Source organism: Ambystoma mexicanum, chromosome 3q (genome assembly GCF_040938575.1).
Source record: "Ambystoma mexicanum isolate Mex_15411 chromosome 3q, UKY_AmexF1_1, whole genome shotgun sequence".
Lineage (NCBI taxonomy): Eukaryota > Metazoa > Chordata > Amphibia > Caudata > Ambystomatidae > Ambystoma > Ambystoma mexicanum.
Window position 1 is genome coordinate 783,795,774 of NC_090926.1, and position 25,400 is coordinate 783,821,173.

General features: G+C 46.8%; 1 protein-coding gene across 4 annotated transcripts in view; it reads left to right on the forward strand.

The window, feature by feature from the left end:
* The window catches only part of LOC138582989 (monocarboxylate transporter 6-like), a 336,775-nt gene extending 319,250 nt beyond the window's left edge, over positions 1 to 17,525 (forward strand). For all 4 annotated transcript variants that reach the window (XM_069654836.1, XM_069654834.1, XM_069654837.1 and 1 more), the window contains exon 5: positions 13,057 to 17,525. In XM_069654836.1, the coding sequence (XP_069510937.1) occupies positions 13,057 to 13,289 (233 nt within the window). In that variant the 3' untranslated portion in view covers positions 13,290 to 17,525. The remainder of the gene's footprint in view (positions 1 to 13,056) is intronic.
* The last annotated feature ends 7,875 nt before the right edge of the window (positions 17,526 to 25,400 follow it).

Sequence of the window (25,400 nt, forward strand, 5' to 3'; positions counted from 1 at the left end):
GACTGCACCTATACCTACATTTGAAGCATCAGTTTGTACAATGAAGGGTTGGTGATAGTCAGGAGCTCTTAGGACTGGAGCTTGACAAAGGGCTTTCTTCAGACTTTCAAAGGCTTGATTGCACTCCTCATTCCACCTGACCTTTTTAGGGAACTTGGGAGAGGAGATGACATTCAAGGGAGAAGCTATGGACCCATAGTTCTCTATGAAGTTCCTATGATACCCAGTGAGACCTAAGAAGGCTCTCACTTGGGGTTGAGTAGTAGGGGTGGCCCAGTTTTGTACAGCTAGTACTTTGCTAGGCAAAGACCTTATGTCACCTCCTCCTACCTCATGTCAAGGTAGACCACTGAACTCTGGCCAATTTGACATTTGCCTGCCTTTATGGTCAGATGGGCCTGTTCCAGATCTTGCAATACATAGCATAGGTGTTCAATATGTTCTTTCCATGTAGGGCTGAACACTGCAATGTCATCCAAGTATGCCATGCAGAAGTCCTCCATCCCATTCATAACTTGATTGACCATCCTATGAAATGTAGCAGGTGCATTATTTAATCCAAAAGGCATTAAATTGAATTGGTAGAGTCCAGCTGGGGTAGTTTTCTCCTTGGCATGGTCTGTCAGGGCTATTTGCCAATAGCCTGACGTTAGGTCAAATGTGCTGAGGTACTTGGCTGCACCAAGTTTGCCCACCAGCTCATCTGTCCTAGGCAAAGGATGAGCATCAGTCTTTGTGACTGCATTCAGAGCTATATAGTCCACGCAGAATCTCAACTCCTGGGATCCTGCCTTTGGTACCAGCACAACTGGGCTAGACCATGGGCTAGTAGAGGGCTCTATAACCCCGAGGTCAAGCATCTTGTTGACCTCATTCCTTATATGGGTTCTTACATTGTCAGACATTCTGTAACCCCTGCTTTTGACAGGCAGTCACCAGTGAGTATTTCATGCTGTCCCCAAGGGGTTAAGCCTGGTGAAAGTGAGAACAGGGAGGCAAACTGATTTAACAGTAATTTTCACTCATCCTGCTGGTCAGATGTGAGACTGGAAGAGAGATTAACTCCTTTCACTTGCTCATCTAAAGGTAAGCCTCTGAGGAGGTCAGGCAGAGGTTCACTCTCCTCCTCCTCCTGAGCTGAAGCTAGAAGCAAAGCTCCTATGTCAGGTCGAGAGACATATGCCTTTAAACGGTTGGTGTGATAGACTCTGGGAGCCTCCTTAGGTTTGTCCAAGTCCACCAGATAGTTCACCTCTCCAAGTTTACCCACAACTTTGAAGGGCCCTATCCATTTGTCCTGCAAGGCCCTCTGCCTTGTGGGGACCATAACAAGAACAAGCTGGTCTTGAGTAAACTCAACCATGTTAGCCTTCTGGTCATGCCAATGTTTGACCAGAGCTTGACCAGCCTTCAAGTTATCAGTTGCCTCTGCCATCATGTGTGACATTCTCCTACGGAGACCTATCACATAGTGAGTCACTCTGACTGGCTTGGGGGAAGGAGCACTCTCCAACCCCTCCTTAATCAGGGCCAATGGACCTCTGACTGGATAGCCATAAAGAAGTTCAAAGACACTAAATCCTACTCCTTCCTGAGGGACTTCTCTATATGCAAAGAGAAAGCATGGCAGTAGAAGGTCCCACTTTCTTTTAAGGGGTTCTTCTAAAGCACCTATCATGCTCTTCATAGTTCTGTTAAACCTCTCCACCAACCCATTGGTTTGGGGATGGTAGGCAGTTGAGAACGTGTTGGTAACTCCACCGGTTTTCCACGTGGCTTGCATGTAGTTGGACATAAAATATGATCCCCTGTCAGATATCACCTCCTTAGGAAAACCTACTCTGGTAAAAATACCAAGTAGGGCCTTAGCCACAGCCGGAGCCGTAACAGTCCTCATAGGTAGGGCTTCAGCAAATCGAGTGGCATGATCCACTACAACCAGGATAAACCTGTTGCCTGAAGATGTGGGAGGATCAAGAGGACCAACAATGTCAATCCCGACCCTCTCAAAAGGAACTCCCACTACTGGGAGAGGCACTAAGGGTGCCACATTCTTGGATCCACTCTTGCCAGAGGTTTGGCAAGTGTGACAGCTTCTGCAGAATTTGTCTACTTCTGAACCCATCTTAGCCCAACAGAAGTAAAGAGAGAGCCTTTCCTTGGTCTTCTTTAAACTTAAGTGACCAGCCAAAGGTATCTCGGGGCTAATTGCAGAAACTGGAATCAGTTCACTAGAGATACTACAAGTCTTTTGCCGTCTCCAGGGGTTGACTCAGTTGGTTCACTGTAGAAGAGGCCCTCTTCCCAGTGCAACCTGTACTTCCCAGGCTCAGTCCCATTGAGCTGAGAAGCTGCCTGTTGGCGAAAACCTTCCAAGGTAGGACATTCTCTCTGTCCCTTACTGAAATCTTCCCTGTTGGGTCCACCTTCTGCCAGTAAAGACTGCAGCTCAGGATGGTCAACAGGGTCCAGATCTCCTAACAAGGTAAGATCTTCTTCTAGATCTCATTCCTCAGTATCTAGTTTGACCATACAGGGTTGAACCTCACACTCAGCCTCAGCTGGTGTGGGAGTCACAGATGTGACTTTGGACAGTCTCGGAGATGTCCTTCTGGGCACAGGAGTGCTTCCTGGTTTCTTGCTGGCAGACTTGGGTTTCCCCTTTGTTTTTTCTTGCCCTGCAATGGCAGTAAGTCCGTCCTGTGGACCTGGGGTGATGTCTATCATGTCCCCAGGAGAGCCTCTCAAGGTTCTCTCCCTTACAGACCTTGTGAGCTCCTGCTTCCTTCTGCTGGGGGGTCTTGGGGTACTAGACACAACTCCACGAGATTTAAGGTCATTACCCAGCAGGACCCTCCCAGGTACGTTATTGTGCACACCTACAGGTATCCTGACATTCATGTCATTACACTGGATGAGAGCTGGTAACTGGGGAACCATTTGCACAGGGCCTCCAGCTAACTTGATTAAGTGTTTGGGTGCCTTAGCAACATCCTCCACCTTGAAAGAACATTCATCAACCACAGTTATGCTGGCTCCAGTGTCTCTGATGGCAGGGGTCTCCTGACCATTCACAAGAACACTATCTTTGTAATACTCTTTAGTATTATCTCTGATTGATTTATAGACATCTAAGTTCTGTTGTTCCCAAAGATCCAAGGACACTAAAGAAACACTAGCTGAGACTCTCAGGGGCTCATCAGCTAGTAACTGAAAGTTTCCACTGGTCATAGGTACTTCATCCACCTGGGAGAAGGCTAAGGAGACAGTGTTGACCCCTGAAGGTTTACCCTTACATCTGGGATCTCCTTTCACATGGTCAGGTAGCCCACAAACAAAGCATTTTCCAAATGCTTTCTGGAATGGAGGTTTACTCTGACCTCCATCTGGTTTGGGACCAGATGGTACACTAGCCTGATTCGGTTTCCCTTGTGGCTTACCCTGGTTATGTTTGGGGCCCTCTTTTGTATTGGAGTTATTGGAATTCTCTTTGTTGTCTTTCTTTGGCTTCTTTCCCTCATCCTTTCTCTGAGTTGCCCCAGAATCCTTGTGAGTGGCCCTGTTGGCAACCCACAAGTCAGCAGCCTTAGCTAGTTTCTTAGGATCTATATCCTTTGAATCAGCCAAGTGCTGTCTAAGCTCAGGGGAGCAGACATCAAAAATAGACTCCAACATTACAAGATTCCTCAAACCTTCATAAGTGTTCACTTTGTAACCCTTAACCCAACCATCTAAGTTTTTCAAACATTCACAAACCCAGGTAGTCCAAGGGGTACCATCATGCTTCTTGAGGGTTCTAAACCTCTTAAGATACTGGGAAGGGGTCTTCCCAAATCTAGCTATTAATGCTAGCTTCACACACTCGTAATTCTGTTTATCCTCGTCCCCCCAACTCCATTACAGCATCACTTCAACAGGGGGAAGCCTAGAGAAAAGCCAGGGAATCAGCTGATTCCCTGAGATACCTTGAATCCCATGATTGTACTCAGACATTGCTAACCAATCCAAAACATCAAGTTTAGTCTCATACATACCAATCATTTCCTTTGGCATACAGGGTCTCTTTGTCATGCCTGTGGCACTGGCACACACATTGGCAACCATCATGGACTATTTGGAACTCATTTATCTTCATAATACTCTTTGAACAACCCCTATTCACACTTTGGTTCTTAATTTCCATTTGCACGACTTTGGTACTTTCTTATTTAGATCAGCTAACTATATGTACCACAATTTACCTTGCTACAGTGATCAATTCCTTGCTATTCCCATGCATCAGTATTGGAACCACAATCCCCAGAAGCCCATCGATCAGTGCTGCTTCCACATTCTCAGGACCAGAGAAGGAGGAGGCAGATTACCTTCAGGTGTGATGCTCCATGTGCTGCCAATTAGCCTGCCTCAGTACAGGGCAGGGCTGATATGATATGGCATTTATAAAGCGCCTATACACAAGTATTTCAGGGCTGTATTTAAGCAGCTGCCTGCAGGAGCTCAGTCTCTTGCATCAAGAGTTCTCCCAGCCCCTTTTTGCCTTGAGCCACAAATTGTATGCAGTTCCTGTTGCTGCATTATCCTGCTTATGATCCAGTGCCCTTTGACAGCTCCTCTGGGCTCCCTGCCTTGCAGCCTCCTATACTCCGCTCCCTACAGCCCTTCTCCTCTGGGCCCCCTACCTTGCAGCCTGCTACTCCTCTGCCTACAGCCCTGGTCCTCTGGGCTACCTGCCTTGCAGCCTGCTACACTCCGCTGTCTACAGCCCTGCTCCTCTGGGCTCCCTGCCTTGCAGCCTGCTACACTCCTCTGCCTACAGCCCTGGTCCTCTGGGCTCCCTGCCTTGCAGCCTGCTACACTCCTCTGCCTTCAGCCCTGGTCCACTGGGCTCCCTGCCTTGCCGCCCTGCTCCTTTGGGCTCACTCCTTGCTGCCCTGCTCCTCTGGGCTCTCTGTCTGCAGCCTACTATAGCTCTCTGTCCTGCTCCTCTGGACTCCCTGCCTTGCAGCCTACTACAGTCCTCTGCAGTCCTCAACAGTTTGCCTACACCTTGTGCCATCCGTTACTGCAGCCCAGCTTCCTTGTTTGCAGCCCCCCTGTTTTCCTGGCTACTGCTCCCTTGCTCTCTTCCTTGTTTGCAACCGCCTGTTCATGATCCCTGTCCTTCTCTTCTTTGAGTCTTCTGTCCTCCCCTTAGGTTATCCATTTCAGTTATACTGTTTCTTTCATTTCCTTCTGCTAGCTTTCTCTGGTCTTGCCAGCCCTGAGTTACTGTTCTACTATTCCGTGTACAGTTTCCGGTCACCATTCCCTACAGTTAGATACTAGGTTTCTGCCCTTCCTTTCTTCTGGATTCTGTTCTGAACCTTGTTCTCTTTGACTTCCTTTTCCCTGGATATTTCTGTTCTTGTCTTCACTTGTGTTTTATGTAAATCCTTTGTACAGCGCTTGACTGTTGGTTTCCGGCAGGCAACCTTTGCCCCTTTCCTTGTCGCGTTTTTCAGTGTTGTACTTCGTGTCATTGTTTGGTTCCTGCTGGACCCGTACAGGCTTCAGTCTTGTGAAGTACTGTTACCTTGTTCGTGCCTTAGGGTTCAGGTACAGACACCCACTGCTGTTGTTCCCAGCCATGAGCATGCGCATACAGAGTGGGCCCCTGTAATAGCAATCTGTGCAGAATCCTCGAGTTTCCAAAGGTCCGTGGAACACTCTTTCCCATTTCTGCATACACCCCAAGAGGGAATCCAGTTTGTTTGTAGCTTTGTATTCCCTGCCCCTTTTTGTTCACAGCTACTGTTGCCTATTCTTCTTTCTTGTTGAGCTTCCAGCTGTGTGTGCTTATCTGTCACCTTACATCAGTACAGCCACCCAAAACCTACCTGGATGCCCTGTACCACTCTTGACAGAGTGCCATACTTGACACTCTTAGGGCAGGCAGGCCTAGAAGACTCTGGGAGAGAAGCATTTTCTACAGACAATCTTTTTGTCTCTATTTCATGGTTCAGCTCCATTTCTCTGAGCCTTAACTCTTGATGTTTCATGGCAGTTTGTGCATCAATACATTTCACTTCTAATTCAAGTCTCATTGTCTCAAGTGCAATAATCTCAGGAGTAAGTGTAGGACCTGTGGGGGTCCCAGTGGACAGAGGTTGTGCTTTCTGAGCAGGCGAAGGAGTTGTAGGGTTACCTAACAAGGACTCATCTACTTCTTCCAAATCAACACTCTCAGAATCAGAAACATCATTATCCACATTGGCTGGAGGGTTCGGCCCTTCTGACCCACTCTCCAGACTTTGTTTTCCCAATAACTTAGCAACCAGTTCAGATTTCTTTCCTTTACCAGAGAGACTCCTCTCCCTACACATGGTTCTCAAAACCTCAGCAGTGTAGTTCAAGAGACCCTCTTCAGTGTAGCTTTCCATATTTGACATGATTTCTTAGTTAAATAGAATTAGTGGTGTTAGCCTTGTGGTTAGTTGAACCCAAGCAATGCAGCACTCTAAGTGTAATCACTCTACTTTCAAATCCTCACCGCTGTATACCAGTGTTAGGAAGAATCCTGTGCAGTGTCCTTAGGGACCACTATACACAATTAAGACTACAGGTGGCAATACAAGTTTTACCTTTGGTACAAGCCTGTACTACTATGTTAAAGTGGTAGCAGTAGCGGAGCAGCCAGGCTTATCTCAAGAGTATATGAGCAGTAGCAGAGATTACACAAAGGGACCACAATTACTGTGACTCAAGCAAACACTGACTCAAGGTTTCAGGTAAAAAATATAAGTACATTTATTTTTAAACCATTTGTTAGCAACACAACACTTCTATTAATTCAAAAACCACACGTCAAATATACTACAACTAACTAATTCACTTTGTACAGTATTATTCGAGGTAAGTACCCTGTGTTTGAATGGACCGGTGTTACGAAACAGAACACGTTACTGTGAATACAATTGCGATCACTTTTTGACAGTTCGGTCTACTAGATAAACGCGTATCCGTGGCAAGAAATGCTACCGGGGTAAAAACACACTTAGCACCCGAAATACCCAGAGAGAGTTGGGGACCAAAATCACAGGCACTATGTTGGTTAGGCAGACAGAATCGAAGAACACACATAGACAGGAATTCAAGAGTCAAAGGGCCAGAGCCAAAGTCAAGTGACACCGGGTGCCTGTTGTCGAGGATCACACAGTCGGACAGTTCACGATTCAACGTAGCCAAGAGTACTTTGATATTGTCAATGTTCGGATGCAAAAGTCATAAGAAGGAGGGAAAAGTAAGGACAAGCCTTACAGAAGAGAAATAGGGAGTTCACCCAAAATTCCTCAAATAGGACACAGTACCTTTCTCAATGAACGAAGCTGGTGCCACGGCAGTTGTTCGTGTTGGTTTCCCGCAGACCCACGCTTTCCTGGAGCTTCAGCACGAAGAAGGACGATGAGGGGGTCCGCACCACACAGGGATGAGGCCGGCAACAGCGACAATGAATAAAAGGTGCACTCCTTAAAAACAGGAGAGGATCTTCAGGTGGCTATCCAGACCACTACAGCTGTGTGCAGCGATTTGGACCACGAAGGGGACCTCTGGCTGAAAAAGATGAGCTAGTTATCCCCACCAGGCTCAAGGGAAGAAGACTCCTGACTGGATCTCCTCTTAGTCGTTGAAGGGTAGATAGCTCAGGACTGCAGCAGGGCTTCACCGGTACGGGGTAGTTGCAGCAGTCGACCTCTCCTCCACTTCTCGTCGGTTCCTTGTAGTTCCAGTGGCGACTCTCTGGCTTCCAGCCCAAGAGACCTGCCTTTTATGCGCAAAACCCCCATTCACACTGCTGTCAATCACCCAGCAGGGGGATGTCCAGCCCGGGCAACCACCTCAGCCAATCATGACAAAGTGCGACTTGGGTTTCCTAGGATACTCTGTGCAGGGGATGACTACACCCCTCCCTCACATTCAGCCCACCTAGACACCCAGGCGCCTTGAGGAGGGCTTCTAGGTAGAAGCCGACCAAAAGACAGTTAACAAAGAAGGCAAATCTGGTTTGCCGCGCAAAGTAAAACACAAGAAGGAGTTTAACAAAAAGAAATGGCGAATAAACCGCACCAGAGCCAAAAGAAAAGTATTTGGTCAAGCGGGTTTAAGTTCGAAGCTAACACAATAGCCTACAATATTACCACGGTTCTATAAAATAACCGCGGTAGAATTTTTGGGTAGATACCACTGCCACCAGCCATGTCTAAATGTTAAAAGAGCGAAACAATGCTCTATGAGGTACAGATAAAGAGTTAAGAGTTAACTCTTCCAGCACTCCATGTAAGATGGTGTGTACTGGATCTGTGGTTAAATTTGACTAAGTAAAGTTAATGGCAACTTTACCCTTTTCTGGGGGACAGTAGTCACCTCAGAAATGGAGTCGGTGGGAGTCTGAACGACAACCCTGTGCCACTGCACAGAAGGTGCTGTGTGATACACACTAAGAAGGGGGATATTGAAGTGGTGTACTCCAGAGCCCATAATCACAAAAACAGGTAAAAACACATAGAAAAATACAAGTGAGAGTGGGGGAAAAGCTCACACTCTTACCAAGTGGAAAGAAATAACTCCAGAGATCCAGCAAAGCTGCTGAGGGACTCACTAGGTAAGGGAAATTAGCCTTAGAATGAGAATTCTCCCTAAAACAGACATTCCTTTCCCCTTCGTGTGGTTGGTAGGTGCCACTATGTTGTGTGTGACACCTTCAGACAGTGAGAGCTTTTCAGCCAGTCGCAATTTTTATTCTGCAAGTTATAATTTAATTCATCCATTCTAAAATATACACTTTCAAAAACTATAGGTATAAATACCCAGGAATGCAAAGCTATTGCTGTTGACTCAAAATCCAGGCCTGTCGGTCACTGTCACAGGCCTTATGCGGCCACTAGGAAGCTAAGTCTCAACCTTCTTCCTTGAGCCCTTCCTTTCTGTGGCATTATTCTGCAAGGTTTTTCTTTACCCTGTCCCTTCTCCCTTCTTATGACAACCTCCACTCATCTGATCCTCCTTCTCTCTGCTCATTTTCTACCCATCAGCAAATAGTTCTCCTCTCATCCATTCCTAAACCCTTTGTCTTTGTAGCAGCCATTTTACTTCACCCCACCGTTCTCTCTTCTCCTCCTTCCATCTCTTCCTCTACCCCTCATGCCTTCTCCATTCTTCTGTTCTCCATCCCTTCCTTACACCTCTTCTTTCTACACTGACTCCTTCACCCCCATTCCCCTCCTTGCAGTGAAGCATATCACCCTAACCCCCTGCATCCCCTGACCCTGCTTCCTGGCCCTTCTCTCCTCTTCTACCCCACATAGCCTAGCTTGGAAGTTCAGACTGACGGAGGAAACATGTTATATAAAAAGGGCTGACCCGAGCCACCAACCAGATCTAATCCAAATCTCTGCACGCTGCTGAACCTAGGATAGCCTTCAGGAAATATATAGATATCTAAGCATATGCACACAGAACATGAATTTAGGGATAGTATGTATACTGCTTGGTCTAATATTTATAAGAAAGGCCACTGACAAATACAAAAATGTACCTGCTTTGATGATGTCTGGTCGACTCGGTTGTTGAACTCTCTGACTTTAAGCTGAATGTACGTGTACCTTCAGAGCTCAGAGTTGGCATACCTGCAGAGCTCAGGGTTGGTGTACCTGCAGAGCTCAGGGTTGGTGTACCTTCAGAGCTCAGGGTTCATGTACCTTCAGAGCTCAGGGTTCGTGTACCTTCAGAGCTCAGAGTTGGCATACCTGCAGAGCTCGGGGTTGGCGTACCTGCAGAGCTCAGGGTTGGTGTACCTTCAGAGCTCAGGGTTCGTGTACCTTCAGAGCTCAGGGTTCGTGTACCTGCAGAGCTCATGGTTGGTGTACCTGCAGAGCTCAGGGTTGGTGTACCTTCAGAGCTCAGGGTTGGTGTACCTGCAGAGCTCAGGGTTGGTGTACCGTCAGAGCTCAGGGTTGGTGTACTGTCAGAGCTCAGCGTTGGTGTACCTGCAGAGCTCAGGTTTGGTGTACCTTCGGAGCTCAGGGTTGGTGTACCTGCAGAGCTCAGGGTTGGTGTACCTGCAGAGCTCAGGGTTGGTGTACCTTCAGAGCTCAGGGTTGGTGTACCTTCAGAGCTCAGGGTTGGTGTACCTGCAGTGCTCAGGGTTGGTGTACCTGCAGAGCTCAGGGTTGGTGTACCTTTAGAGCTCAGGGTTGGTGTACCTGCAGAGCTCAGGGTTGGTGTACCTGCAGAGCTCAGGGTTGGTGTACCTGCAGAGCTCAGGGTTGGTGTACCTGCAGAGCTCAGGGTTGGTGTACCTGCAGAGCTCAGGGTTGGTGTACCTGCAGTGCTCAGGGTTGGTGTACCTGCAGTGCTCAGGGTTGGTGTACCTGCAGAGCTCAGGGTTGGTGTACCTTCAGAGCTCAGGGTTGGCGTACCTGCAGAGCTCAGGGTTGGCGTACCTGCAGAGCTCAGTGTTGGCGTACCTGCAGTGCTCAGGGTTGGTGTACCTGCAGAGCTCAGGGTTGGTGTACCTTCAGAGCTCAGGGTTGGCGTACCTGCAGAGCTCAGGGTTGGCGTACCTGCAGTGCTCAGTGTTGGCGTACCTGCAGAGCTCAGGGTTGGCGTACCTGCAGAGCTCAGGGTTGGCGTACCTTCAGAGCTCAGGGTTGGCGTACCTTCAGAGCTCAGGGTTGGCGTACCTGCAGTGCTCAGTGTTGGCGTACCTGCAGAGCTCAGGGTTGGCGTACCTGCAGAGCTCAGGGTTGGCGTACCTTCAGAGCTCAGGGTTGGCGTACCTTCAGAGCTCAGGGTTGGCGTACCTTCAGAGCTCAGGGTTGGCGTACCTGCAGAGCTCAGGGTTGGCGTACCTGCAGTGCTCAGGGTTGGCGTACCTGCAGTGCTCAGGGTTGGCGTACCTGCAGTGCTCAGGGTTGGCGTACCTGCAGAGCTCAGGGGTGGCGTACCTGCAGAGCTCAGGGGTGGCGTACCTGCAGAGCTCAGGGGTGGTGTACCTGCAGAGCTCAGGGTTGGTGTACCTGCAGTGCTCAGGGTTGGTGTACCTGCAGAGCTCAGGGTTGGTGTACCTGCAGAGCTCAGGGTTGGTGTACCTGCAGAGCTCAGGGTTGGTGTACCTGCAGTGCTCAGGGTTGGTGTACCTGCAGTGCTCTGGGTTGGTGTACCTGCAGAGCTCAGGGCTGGTGTACCTGCAGAGCTCAGGGTTGGTGTACCTGCAGAGCTCAGGGTTGGTGTACCTGCAGTGCTCAGGGTTGGTGTACCTGCAGTGCTCAGGGTTGGTGTACCTGCAGAGCTCAGGGTTGGTGTACCTGCAGAGCTCAGGGTTGGTGTACCTGCAGTGCTCAGGGTTGGTGTACCTGCAGAGCTCAGGGTTCATGTACCTTCAGAGCTCAGGGTTCGTGTACCTTCAGAGCTCAGGGTTCGTGTGCTCTGGGCGTGGGAGACAGCCGGCACCTCCGAGCCCAGTGAAGGTGCTAGTGCTACAGTCTGAATTCTGGCTAATTCTTTCTCCTGAAACACATTGCTAGCCTTGCAGCAGCTACACAATACATACGCAGGCCTGAGCAAATAAATGAAAAGGCCTGCTTCTCATCATTGTGTTGGGTGGTGGAGGGGCACAATATGCTCACATCCCAAATCCCCTCACCTCCCCATCATAGATAGTCCACTGTAGAAGTCAACCTGCAAGGACAATTGTGACAACAAATTCCACAAAGTGAATGAATTAATCAGCAACTTCCTTCATACACTGGCACCCCCTGCTGAGTGTGCTATAGGCGAGCACCTAGTTGGCTTCGTGGTAGCGCCAGCCCTGCGCTGAATTTGTCTAAGTTAGCCAAGTGCTCAAGAGACAGGTGGCCTCTTAGCCTAAGAGTCACAATTAATGGTAGCTTCCACAGAGAGGCCAGGGGTTGAATGGCACAGGAGATGAACCCCCTTCCCTATTGGCACCCACACATTTTATCTCCAGGAAGAGGCCAAATTCTAGCAAGGTTTGGAGGCTGCACTCCCCTCTCAACCTCCTTGAGCTGATCCCTCAGTGAAAGACCAAGGCAGTGACTGAATTGGCTTGGGGACTGAGATCCACTAAAACTCCAACAGGTGATCTCTTAAAGGTTGAAGATCGTTACGACCCCACCCTCCAGCCAACCCTTAGAGAGCATATCATGCTCCCGGAAGGTCCTTGACGAATCACACATTTTCCCAGGGGTGAGGGACATTCTGGGAATTTGTATTGCATTAAAATAATTCCCCTCAAAATTAATGATCCCTAGAAATCATTAATCGGGGTGCACAGATAACACTAGATTGGCATTGATCAAGGACAAAGAGTGCCTATTTTTAAAAACATACATTGAGATTGCATGTTCCACTAACCAGTCTACAATAGCATGTAATATTTAAGTAAGGAGAGGCCAAGGCTCACAAGTGGTGTTCCTTTGAGTAAGCCAAGAGATTGTGCAATTTGTTGTATGCACTATGTATGAAACCATATACGATAACTTTGTTTCCTATAGCGCACACTGTCTACCGAATCAATTCCAAGTGATCCATATTTTGAAGGTAAAGAAAATTTGGCACAGTGCAGTAAACTCATTTGCAAAAAATCTAATCACTTGGGAAATAAAATTCATTCACCTATGTTAATTTTTCTGGCACAGCATGAAGTATGAGAAAGGCAGGCACTCTTTTTTTGTGTTACTGTCATTGGGCTTCGCAAGCCTATTACATGAAAATGGGATAAGTTACGCAATACTTGAACCGGTCATTATGTTCAATTGTATAATGGTTTCCTTGTTTTACTAAACCTTATCAAATGTAATAAATCAGTCATTATGAAGCAGGTAGTTTTGTGGGTGGACCAAAGTAGTTTACAGAAGTAGTCCATGCTTTTTACTGTTCCATGTTTTTGGGTTGGACACCAAGGATGATACATCTGATTTCTTGGCTTTTTCATATTTTTTCGTTGGTGTAGCTCTAAGTGTTATAGGCTTTGACTGTATTTTCTTAACTCCTGTACAGGGTTTCTGGCTGACTTCACGGGCCATTACCACTACATCTTCTACGCCACCACAGTCAACGTCTGCACAGCTGCCCTCTTTATGGGCCTGTCAGTCTTTGCATTCAAAAGGAAAGAAGCAAAACTCAGGGAAACAGCCGAACTGACCCCCCGGGAACCCCTCATGGATGCTCCTAATAAACAAGAAAAGGGTGACCAGTGTTGCCCAGAAGAGATCATCCTCAAGACCATCTGAGGCGATGTGAGATGGAGGCCCAGGGGAAAGGCAGTAACAAGCGCACCAAGTGAACCTGGTGGGGGAGTAGCCAGATGGTCATCTCGCCCTCACAAGGGATGGTGCCCAATCAGGGACCACTCCTGACTTTAGGTTACCAGAGGTCTTACACCACAAGAAGGTCAACAACCAAAGCAACCATGATTGTTAGGTGCCGAAGAAGACATTTTAAAAATCCATCAGTGTTACCATCTTTAAGCCAAAAACGACATTTAATCCAAGATATCATCAGTGTCATTGTCCAAATATTGAACAGGCATTTAATATTAATCATTCCAAGAAGTCATCATCTCAAGCCAGCGGAAGGCTTTTCATGAGCATACCTCAATCTCTTCATCTCAGACTGAAAGAACACATTTACCAAAAACATATCCAAAGGCATTGGCTGAAACCAAAGAAAGACAATTCATGAAGCCACAACCATCAAAATCTAACTATATAGTGACACCTCACTCCAAGTACATCTAAATCTGCAAACTGTATTCAGCATATTTGGGACAAACATTGTCAGATAAAAGTGCTTGTCATCTGCGAATACAATGATATCCAATTCAATTGCCATTTTTTATGAATTTTGCTTTCAAAATTTGTATTCTTATATAATTGTATTTTTTACATCAGATTGACTTTTAGAATGTATTGCTCTTGAAAGCTGCTGTATTAATTTGTTTTTAAATCTGCTGCGTTAGGAGCCGATTATCCTTGAAAACATTGCCTCCTCTGCCTTCTATGTGACCGAACAGCAAATCCCTGCAGTTTAGTAGCTCGAACGTGCTTTTTAAACCTCTTTCAGTCATGTCAGTGCCGGCGTGTCAGTGGCAAGCCAGTCTCTGCCAGCCCGCATCATACGCGGAAACGTGGCCCTGATCTAGGCTGCTGGAGCTTTTTGACTACGTTGTGAGCAGCGTACGTCTTTTGTCTTCTGTAATCTCTTTTCATCTGCATTGCCAAGTTTAATTATGGCTTACACGCAGAACTTAAACTGCTATTGGCTGCACAGAATCTTTCACGTGAGGCTACTGTTAATAAATACATCGGTCTTAAACCGTTAGACTTCGAGACAGCCCAAATACACAACACAGGCATTGGCTCTGTCTGCAAGGAGAATCAGGCTGTAATTAACTGCCAAATGAGGCCACTATGCTGGTCCCTCTTAGTAGAACCGCGGCATTCAATGCAGTGGATCTAGCTGATGAGGCTAATAGGGCTGACCAACTCGATCTGAACCCACTAGATCCCCAGCTGAGGCATATGGCTGTTGATTCCTTAAATAAGGCAAATAGGGAAATTTCAACGCAGGTGGATGGGCCTTCCGAGCCCCCTACATGTCTTTGTGCCCTTAATACAATTGGTAACAACCCATTTACCCAAGACACTATATGTGCAGAAAATTCCATTGCCCCTGATGCAAATAGTCCTGTGCTTGGGAAGCATCGACATCCATGACTATGTCTTGGAGAACTGTATCAATGGCATGTGCCTAAATGAAACCTGGTTAAAGGATTCAAGTGGACCGAATATTGATTTGGCTACACCAGAAGGATACAAATTCTTTGGCCAGAAGCATCTTAATAACATTGAGATTGGTATACATAATAAAGAGCTCACCCACATAAGGGAAACATTCTAAACTGGGTAGCATCTAGGAACATGCATATTAGCTCTATGAGTACCAAGCCCTGCGTTTGGTCGGATCATTACTTTGTACATTTTCAGTTCACGTTACCTGAAATAGCAGTGCCGCAAATGAATATACTCCCAAAAAGTCACTAGCAGGAACCTGAATGGTCCCCTCAGATGATTTAGGTGACTGCATGTTTAGGCTCAGGACACTACTATGGATCTTGACCCCCGCATGTGCTGGCTGCCTGTTACAGGAAACATCTGACCGAATTGTTGGACCGAGTGGCTCCCATGAAATCCAAGGTAGTCAGAGTTGGAGTGAACCACAATAGTTGGTTCACACCCACTCTGACCAATCCTAAACAAGATAAAAGCGGGGCGAACGAAACTGGGCAAAAAGCAGAACTGAGGAAACAGGACTGTCTGGAAATCACTGGAAAAGACCTATAGACTGGTAATATATGAAGCTAAGAAGAACCTTTTTTTTTAACAAATACATTGAGAATGTGGAGAATAATACCAAGAACCATTTCAAAACTTTTAAAGAATTGGAAAAACCTTGCATTCAACCCTGGTCTTTTGTCCCTACCAACAAGGACAGGGTTCAGCAGGCCTTTTTAGATGAAATCAAGCTGGCTTACTCCAAGATTGCTAGCAATATTTCCTTGGATATGCCGTTCAACCCGGTTGAGTGCCCGAGAAACATACCACAACTACCTTTAAGTTTTACCCCCATCTCTGTGTCTGAAATGGAGTGTGTGCTTAAGAAAATGAATCACACGACTTTGTTGAAGATATAGTTCTATCTAAGCTCATTCTGGGCAACATCAAGTCATTCGCCCCTTTTCTTTCGCGATTTACCAATGCAACTTTTCTTCACAAAATTGTTCCTGACTCTATAAAAGATGTTGTGATAGCTCCCTTGTTAAAGAAATCTGGACAGAACCCCAAAGTAACCACTCATTTGAGACCAATTACTAATGTCTGTTTTTTACTGAAAATTGTGGACAAAATTGCCACAATGCAATTTCAGGAGCATTTGGATAATTCTGATATTCTGCATCCTAGGCAGTCAGGGTTTCGATCTAATTAAGGCACTAAGAGTACTTTGTTAGATATTCAGACTCAGATGTTCTGTGTCATCAGTAGGAACAAGAATGGACTTCTGATGTTAATCAATCAGCAGCTTTTGATCTCTTTGATCACCAGAGGCTCCTGAGAACTCTATCCTGTATATTTATTAATTTATTTACTTGCATAGCGCTGGTAACTCGCAGGCATCAAGGTGCACAAGAACACGACAGGACATACATAGAAGGACAGGACGAAGCGGATTCAACAAGTCAGTGGCATCTAAGCACCTCAGGGTAATTGGGTCTTAATTGAAAAGTAGGGTTTTCAATAATGTGTGGTAGTCTTACTGTTTTTCTCCAAATGTAAAATGGGTGGCAGCGAGTTCCACAACTGGGCTGCTAACGTGGAGAAGGCCCTTCCAAGTCCTTTTGACTGTCAGACCTTGCAGGTATTGACCAGGGCAAGGTTTGTTGAATGGAGAGTATGTTTGGGTTTGTATGGGGTCATGCAAGCCTTCAAGTAAGCTGGGCCTTACCATAGATGCATTTATGCACGAGTGTGGCAGTCTTGAACTGTATCTGAGCTGGGATAGGAAGCCAGTGTATGGACTGTCTGCAAGACGTTATATGCTCTCATCAGGGAATCCCCTTAATAATGCGAACTGCATCATTTTGGAGAGTCTGGAGTTTTTGCAAGTATTTTTTATTAGCCCCTAACATGTAATGCGTTACAGTAGTCAAGGCGAGAAAGAATAGTTTTGCAGTCTCAAACGATAGTGACAGTTTTTTTTAGATATAATTTACCTGGGTTTCCGCGCTAAGTGAGGAGTTGAGAAAAACGCCTATGGTCTTAACTTTCCCAGCGACTGAAATTGTGCAATCCTTGCTATGGAAGTAAGACTATTCTTTCCCTAATTTGGCTCTGGCCAACGGTGTTCTGAACATTAATAATTCAGTTTGGCCTCCGTTTAAACACAGCAAATTCTCAGTCATCCAGCGTTCGATTGTATAATAGATGGTACTGAGGTTGATGTTATCGGTGTCATAATCCCAGTTGATTTCCATAATCATGTAGTTTGTAAAAAAAAGACCCCCCCGATTCTCTAAAAGACTGCAGTACAAGTCAAAACGATTAGGAGAGATGCCGGCCCCCCCGTGGGACACCACAAAGAATTGGGGTTCATTTTTATGAAGCATTCTCCCAACACATAGATGAGTTTCTGTGATATAGGAAGGAATGAGTCCAGCTAATGGATTGATGTGCACAGTTTCCCAGATCTGCCAGTGTGTGCAGCAAGCGTTCATGATCAAGAAGCCCAATTTTCCCCTGATTCAGGAACTCGAACATGTTGGTCTGAAGGTCGAGTAAAGCTGTCTCGGTTCTGCTATCAGCTCTGAAACCTGATTGTTTACTGTTAAATTTAGAAAATGACTTGAGAAAAGCCTGAAGTTGGGCAATAGCCACTTTATCCAATATTTTCAATAAAAAGTTTGAATTAGTGATAGGTCTTACATGTTTTGCATCTGAAGAGTCAAGGCCAACTTTCTTCACTAGTGGGGTGATGTTAACAACTTTGATAAATTCCGGGACAGAGTTATGGACGTACGATGTCTAGTGAAAAAAGGGATGTAAACTATTTGTATTATCCTGAACCAGTTTGGCAGGGAAAATATTTTCTTCACATGATGTAGGATGCATTGTAGTAAGGGTCATGTCCATCTACAGGCTCGTAATATGTTTAAAGGTGAATTTAGGTTGTTTCTTGTTTTGTGTTAACGTGGGGGAGTACGATTCTGGACAGCAGAGCCACTTTTTAGATCCATCTTGATTTGGTGATGGACTGCCACACGTTTGTTAGCAAATGCCTTCTGGACATCATCGCAGTCTTGGTCAGTATGCTATATTGGTTGGGAAAGGGCCTTTGGTTTTTAGAGGAGTTTTAATATCTTGAAAAGTGTTTTAGAATTGTTTTTGACCCCTATTATTTCCTCATTGAGGAAGTTCTTTTTGGATATGACAATATTCCATTTGCAAGCTTGCTCTAAAGACTTCCAGTCTGCCTTATTAACGGCAGTTGGGTGTTTTAACCAAAGTTGCCCAGCCGCCCTCCTTTTCTTTTTTCAGAATGGAGAGGTCCAGAGTATACCTCTTTTTATGGTTGTTGTTTCCCCTCACATGTTTTTTCTTAAATGGGCCTATTTTGTTCAACATTTCAGTCAGAACATTGCTGTAGGTCTCTACTAGGTATTCAGGGGTGTCAGAGTTGGATGTATTGGACATATGATGCAGACAATTCTGGAGATAAGAAGTTTTGATTTTATTGAGGTTACAAGTATATACATCTTTGACAGTGTTAGGTAGATTTTTTGGAATATCCTGCAATTGTACAGCAAAGTTGATTATGCAGTGGTCAGACCATATGCATGTGGAAGTGCTCTTAATGGTGAGGTGCAGATTTCTCGGGACCACAGCAAGGAATGCATAGTATCAAAATGTAAGACAGACACAAGTGATCAAAGTTCAAGGGTGTTTAGTGAACTTCAATTGGGTTTGAAAAATGCCTATGTAATCCTAAATCTAACGATGGGAGCAAGCTACGACCATCAAATAATAATAATCGAGTCTATTGCCAATCCTTACTTCTGAATACAAATAGTTTGGGAAACAATGTTATGCAAAAGAAAAGTGTTCAAGAAAATATATGACAGGATATTCAAGCAGTTGGATTCCCTTCCCTGCATTTTCAGCACGGGGCAAGGCGGCACACTCTAGCTTAGCACACTCTCTGGCTTCTCTAGTACGTGGTTGCAGTTCAAGACTTCAACATCAGGGCCTTCTGTACCAAAGTCTCTTTGCCATTCAAAGTCTTTTATTTCAGAGGGCCTGAAGCAACACGACAAAATAAGTCAGTGGTCGAAGTGTATGAAAAGAAGTAGTGGAACTATGTTCCCTGGTGGCCAACCCCCACTCCCCACAAACCCCATAACCATGCCCCCTCCCACACACATACAAACCTCAAATCAAAAGTGCCTACTGTTTAAGGGAATGTTCAGTGCAGTGCACTGAAGTGCAAGTTTCAACTGCTTCCTACACTTTTATTTTAAAATGAAACCATTCTGGAACGGTTTCTTTTCAAAATAAAAGTATAGGAACAGTAAAATTGAATACAAAAAAGTAGAAGAGCACTGCTCCCAACCGCTCCTGCACACTTTGACCACTGATTAAAGTTCCTTTCTTCTCAGGATTTTCATTTATACAACTTCTCGGGTGATTTGCTGTTCACTCCAGGTCCCCCTCAGCCAGGCTCGGACCCACTTTAACACAAAGCCTTAAATTGGACTCCCTCTGCCGGGCTCGGACCAAATTCATGTACTTTTCCAAACTTTCTCTACTTTATCGAAATCAAAGACTTTCGACTGTGTGCTGGATTTTGCTTGACCAGTCGCAGGACCACTTCGATTCACATTTATTGGTTCTCTTTCAATTGGTCTCCCCCTGCTGGGCTCGGACCAAATTTATCTTCTTTTGTCACTTCTCAGTTGGATACCTTACAGAGACCTTCGATTGAGCACCCACTCTGTCAAAGTATTGTAGCTTGCTTTAAAGTTAAATCGCTCATCAGCAGTTCAACTTCACTTGCGTCTCTTATCACATGCATTTTAACAATGCTTGTTCCAGAGATCGCAATACAATGTTTCTGCTTGCAACCTTGGCTTCTACACAGACCGGTCTTGTATCGTTCCCCCCAACTTACCTGTTGTTTGTATTTCACTGAAGCAGCTTTGTTCTTGAAGCCAAGGATGGTACCACAACGGCTGGTGATTCTCCCCGTCTTGATTATTGATGCTGGAGGGCCCCGGGAATCTCCGACACACAATCCAGGATTCTACAGCCTGGTTTCCTGGTCTTACACTTTCTATTCTCGAGGTCTATGGAAAGTAATGGTTCCTTGTCGAAAAGGTCAAGGGAATTTCCCTCCTTGCAATCCACTTCGGTTTTGCTGCCTTGTCGAAACTGCTGTTTCCTTGTGTGCTTTGCTTCACTTAGAGTGTGCTCTCGTGCCCCGCCTTTTATCCGTGTGGGGAAGTGTAATGGAAGTCAGGTGTGTGTGACGGTCAGAATTTGCCTGACCTCGCATGAACATTATATTGGGACACGTCACGTATACTGTCCGGGTGTTAGTGTGTTTTCTCTCATAGCGGGCTATCCGTGAGAAAGTGTTTGCATTGTAAAAGAGGGGTGGGGGCAGAGTTCCTAACCTAGAAGCTAGAGGCTACCTGGTATGAGGGGGTAAAGGTGTTACAAGGAAGGGGATACTGTACCTCACCATCCAGTGTCCCACTCCCCGAAGATCCCTGACCCAGGTGATCCCCTGCACTGGTACACCACCAGGAACTGGATCTAAAAGGAATGGCTGTGTCCTGGCCACCTGGATGACAGATCCCAGAGGACTAGTGGGTGAGACATCTTCTGGTTTCTCACACCACCCAATCCAGAATGTTACCAGAAGTGTCTGTGTGTTCTTTATTTTTGATCTTGAAATTGATCTCTTCAAGAGATTTTTCCAACTCAGCTGCTTCGTTATCCCTGGAGTTGTTATGGCATTGGTTAAGGTCACAGGCTAGGAGTAATTAGGGCTACTGGTAGACTTTAACAATTGAATTAGATCCTCATTGAAGTTAACCATGTCACAAGGAGGTTAATATGTTATGAGGAGGTTGAGATAGCTGCAGGGAGTGGGAGCATATTTCAAGTAGATAATCTCACACTTGTCGCATTCACTTCGGGTTTCAAAGAAATGGAATTGCTTTTTTACAATAGCCGCTACTCCCAGGGGCATGGATGCTATTTTTACAAATGATATAAAACCCTTCTGGGGTGGCCATATCGATCATGGGACCACCCACATCAGTTATCCATGTTTCTGTTAAGCACAAGATATCTGGATCATGCTGTATAAGATAATCATGCATATCTAGGGCATATTTGTTAAGCGACCTGGTAAGGCCCTTTTTATATCAAGGCCATCGAGCAGATTCCTAGGAAGGATTGCAGGGACCTCAATGGTTTGGGGTGTTTCTGGCGATAGGCTTGTTTTTTTAGCGTAGTTGGTATTAATTTGGGGCTTTATCTCTGCCTGTATAAACAGCGCAGGACATGCCAGTTTTACCTCAGTTGGGTCATTTACAAATGATATGTCAGTGAAATTAATGGATTCCAATTTCTTACGGGGAGATGTGTTAGGTGCATCAGTCACGTCCTTTTGCAGCAATGGTATTTGGAACATTCCTGAAAACTGCAAGTTTAAGTTTGATATAGTATCAAGGTGTGGGTTGGTATTACTTTGTTGCTTTATGTCTGTGTTTGCGGAACAAGAGAAGCAGGTTCTGTATCTGAAGCGCCATTTACAAATGGAATGTACGTGCTATCAATGGAATCCGATTCCATTGGGGAAGGTATGTTTGATGCATTAATTACCTCCTTTTGCTTCAAAAGGGTTTGGAGCAAACCTAGAGGCTGCAAGTTTAGGTTTAGTGCAGTATCAAGGCATGGGTTCAGAGGACTCACATATGGAATTGGCTTTATGAGTTAGCTGTCCCATTGTGTTTGAATAGCGTGAACTGGAAGCCAAAAGTCAATGTCCCGTGAGACAGACCGGACGATACCCAGGTGGAGCCTACTGTTTACCTAGACCGTCTGAAAACTAAGGCGAGAAGGTAGAACAAGGTGAAGTACTCTAAGCACTTAAAAATAGAAAATAAAATGGTCTTAATCAAGCGCAAGGTGTTGGTAGTATAAACAGCATTTTGACTCACGTGCTGCAATGAACTTCAAGTTTAAAGCTGATGCCGGACGATGACCGGCGAAGACCGACTTGTTGCTGGTGCGCCAGAGCTGGTACACCTGCTCACCAGTTTAGCCTAACGCTGATGAGAAATTTTGTTTCCCGCCCTATTAGTGTTTTGGGATGCGGGCAAAGTAGCAAGTGATTCACAGGATGTGAAAAAGACTCCTATTGTTTTAAACACACTGGGCCTCATTACGAGAATCCCGCTAAAAATGGGCCCATTACCGGCATGGAGGAAGTAGCGGGTCCATGCTCGTTTGACGCTGCTAATAGCGGCTGATTATGAGTGCGCGAGCACGCGCAAACCCCCATGCCAGTAATGGCCATACCGCCATGCCGCTAAAGGCCTTCCAACACCCCGATAGCAGCATCACGGACCCGCCGATACCGCCTACGCCTAGGAGGCACCCCTTAATACCGAGCCGGTAATAACATCATGTAAATACTGTGCTCGTAATACCAGACCCGGAAGTAACGTCATTGCGTCGGAACGGGAAATGCGCCGGTGGCCATCTTTAAAAGCACAATCCATTGCAATCCACCCAATCCTCCCAATCCACCAGTGCTGCATAGGAGAGACCAGGGTCATTGAATAGAACATGTCCAAGGCTACCCGAAAAATCAACCCCCGCCTGCGCAAGAAGCACTTCTCAATGAGAATTGAATATGTTGGCAGATACCCTTGCTGGTCATGCCGATGAGGTCTTCACCCATAACCTCAAAAGGGAGGTGCAGCAGAGGAAGAAGGAGATATGGGAGGAGGTAGCACGCAAGGTGTCTGCAGTTGGCACCACCCCACGCACAGTCAAAGACTGCAACAAAAAGGTGGGACGACCTCCGGCTCATGGTCCGCAACATGCTGGCCAGCAATCGTCAGGAGACCATGGCCACAGGTGGGGGTGCCCACTCCCCGGTCAAACTCATGGGCTGGGAGGAGACATGCAGCACAACCATCCAGATGGAGTCGATAGAGGGCTTCGGGGAGATGGAGACGGGTGCCGCAACATCTGGAGATGGAGGTGAGTGACTATGCAAACCCCAGTAGGGCAAACCATGACGTAGCACAAGTGATGTAGAATAGAGCCTAGGCAAGGCAATGCATGGCCCATCACACACACATTAACATATCCATGTCCAGATGGAGGCCGAAACCCTGCCACACTGAAATGCATGCTGAGTGCCAATCCCATTACCAACATACAGCCAACACACAGGGACCATTCCCATGTCATACATCACACAAACCCCAATACAACGGCATACCTCCTGGCATGCATCATTGCCGAATTGAGACGTCACGGCAAATGCCATAATGCCCCCCTCTTCAAACTACCTTGTGTGACACACCTGTAAGATATCAATGCATGAGAAATGAAAAACTCCACAGCACCATCTCATGCATCTTGCATGTAACACCATCACTGAGGCCCTGCATCTCTTCTTCCCCCCCAGGCACCGATGGAGAAGATGGCAGTCAAGACACAGCCACAAGGCCATCCAAGTCCCGGGCCAAACCACCTGGCACTGGCAAAACCACCTCCGGGGCAGCATTGCGGCCCACAGTACAAGCCTGGGCGAGTGCACAGGCCATGCCGGCACATGAGGACCCCACAGCAGCCTATGAGACTGCAACCACAGAGCTGCCAACAACAGTGGAAGGGGAGGCCAGTGGCACCCATTCCGATGCAACAAGTTCAGTGGGTGAGGCAGCAGCCACAACCCCACTCAGTGACGTTGACATAGGAGCGCAGGCATACGTGGACCAAGACGGTACAATCCATGTGGCATGTCCACACACCCCAAGCCCCCCGTCCACCTCCCAACACGTCACTCAGGCCTCACTCTCCAGCCCCATGCTGGATTCTGCAGTCCTGCTGCACAGCCGAAAGGCCAGCCCTGCAATGGCACGCCCTGCCGCAGCACCATCAACCTCTGCTGCTCCCACTGACTTGGAGGCACGGCTGTTAAGGGTGGAGGCAAGGCAGGACACCATGATTGACATTGTGCGCCAATATGTGGCTGACGGGGAGGAGACAAGGCAGGAGATCCATCAGGCAATTGCTGGGAACACTGCCGCAATCAATGCCTTTGCTGTAAGGATCCGTGACAGTTTTGGGGCGGTCACGTAGGTCCTGACCGGCATAGTGCAACACATGCAGCAACAACAACCTGCACAAGCCGTGCCAATCCCTACGGCATCCACTCCATCCTTCACGCCCGCACCCTCCAGCCCTGTGTGACTGACAAGGCCGAGTGCGAGGCAGACCGAAATGCTGCCCCCGGACACAAAGAAAGCACGCAAATAGTGTGGGATAACAATGGGAGTGGGGGGAGGTGGTGGTGTATAGGGGATTAAGGCGGTGTTCATTGGGGGGTATGGGGAGTTCATTTGGGGTATGGGGAGTTAATTGGGTGGTATGGGGAGTTTGGGTGTGTTGGGGGGCAGAGGGGCAGGGCGTGTGAGTGGTGGAGGGGTGAGGCACTTTTCTGTAGTTTTCATTAATACACCTGTTGTGTGAAAAATCATTTAATACCTGGACATTTTTAATTTCGTGTGTATTCATTTTATTCATGACAGTGCACAGTGCCCAACTCCCCACATACCCTGTGTGCATGTCCACATGGACTTAGTGCTCAGTGTAGCAGTGACACATATTCATCAACGTCCCTGTGGTTCAGAAGTATTCGTCAATCAGTGATTGGCGTACAGCGCGGCCATCTTGTGCATCACGTATTGGCAGGGGTGCTGCTTCCCCTCCATCATCCTCACCCGGTGCATGCATGTCAATGTCAGGTGGCAGTGGTACATTTCTACGGATACACATGTTGTGCAGCATGACACAGGCCATGGTGATCCTTGCCACCTTCTCACGCCCATAAAGGAGTGCTCCACCAGACCTGCTTAGGCAGCGGAACCGCGCCTTCAACAGGCCAAAGGTCTGCTCAATCATGACACGGGTACGAGTATGAACCCAATTGTACTCCTCTTTGTGCCTGTTCCGCGCGTTCCGCACAGGGGTAAGTAGCCACGGCTTCAAGGGATAGCCTCCATCACCTGCATGGGAGTACATAGAGGTCTGTGTGAGTCATTCTGAGCTGCCACCTTTAGGATTCACGGCCATGGCCGCAGCTATTTGGTGTTGACATGCACATGTCCCTGTACGCATGCACATAGATTATTTGGATGCATTGTGTACTGCAATATGGTCTGCTAGTATGGATAGCGTTGTACAGATGATGCAGGATGTTCACTTGCATGCTGATGCAGATGTACAATGGATGCGGAATGATGTCTTGCCTCCCATAATTGCAGTGTATGCTACTCTGTGCCTAATCACATTAGCGACATTGGCACAGTTGTAATCATGTTTAGTCATGCAGCTTGACATACCCATGGTGGCCTGGTTGTGCGTCTTGCATGCTGTCATTGATGTACGGCATTGGTCTAATGTGTGGCAGTGATGTGCCACGTTCGGGTTGGGAGGTTCAGGTCAGAAGTGTTTAGCTCTGAGTGCATTGTCCACTCA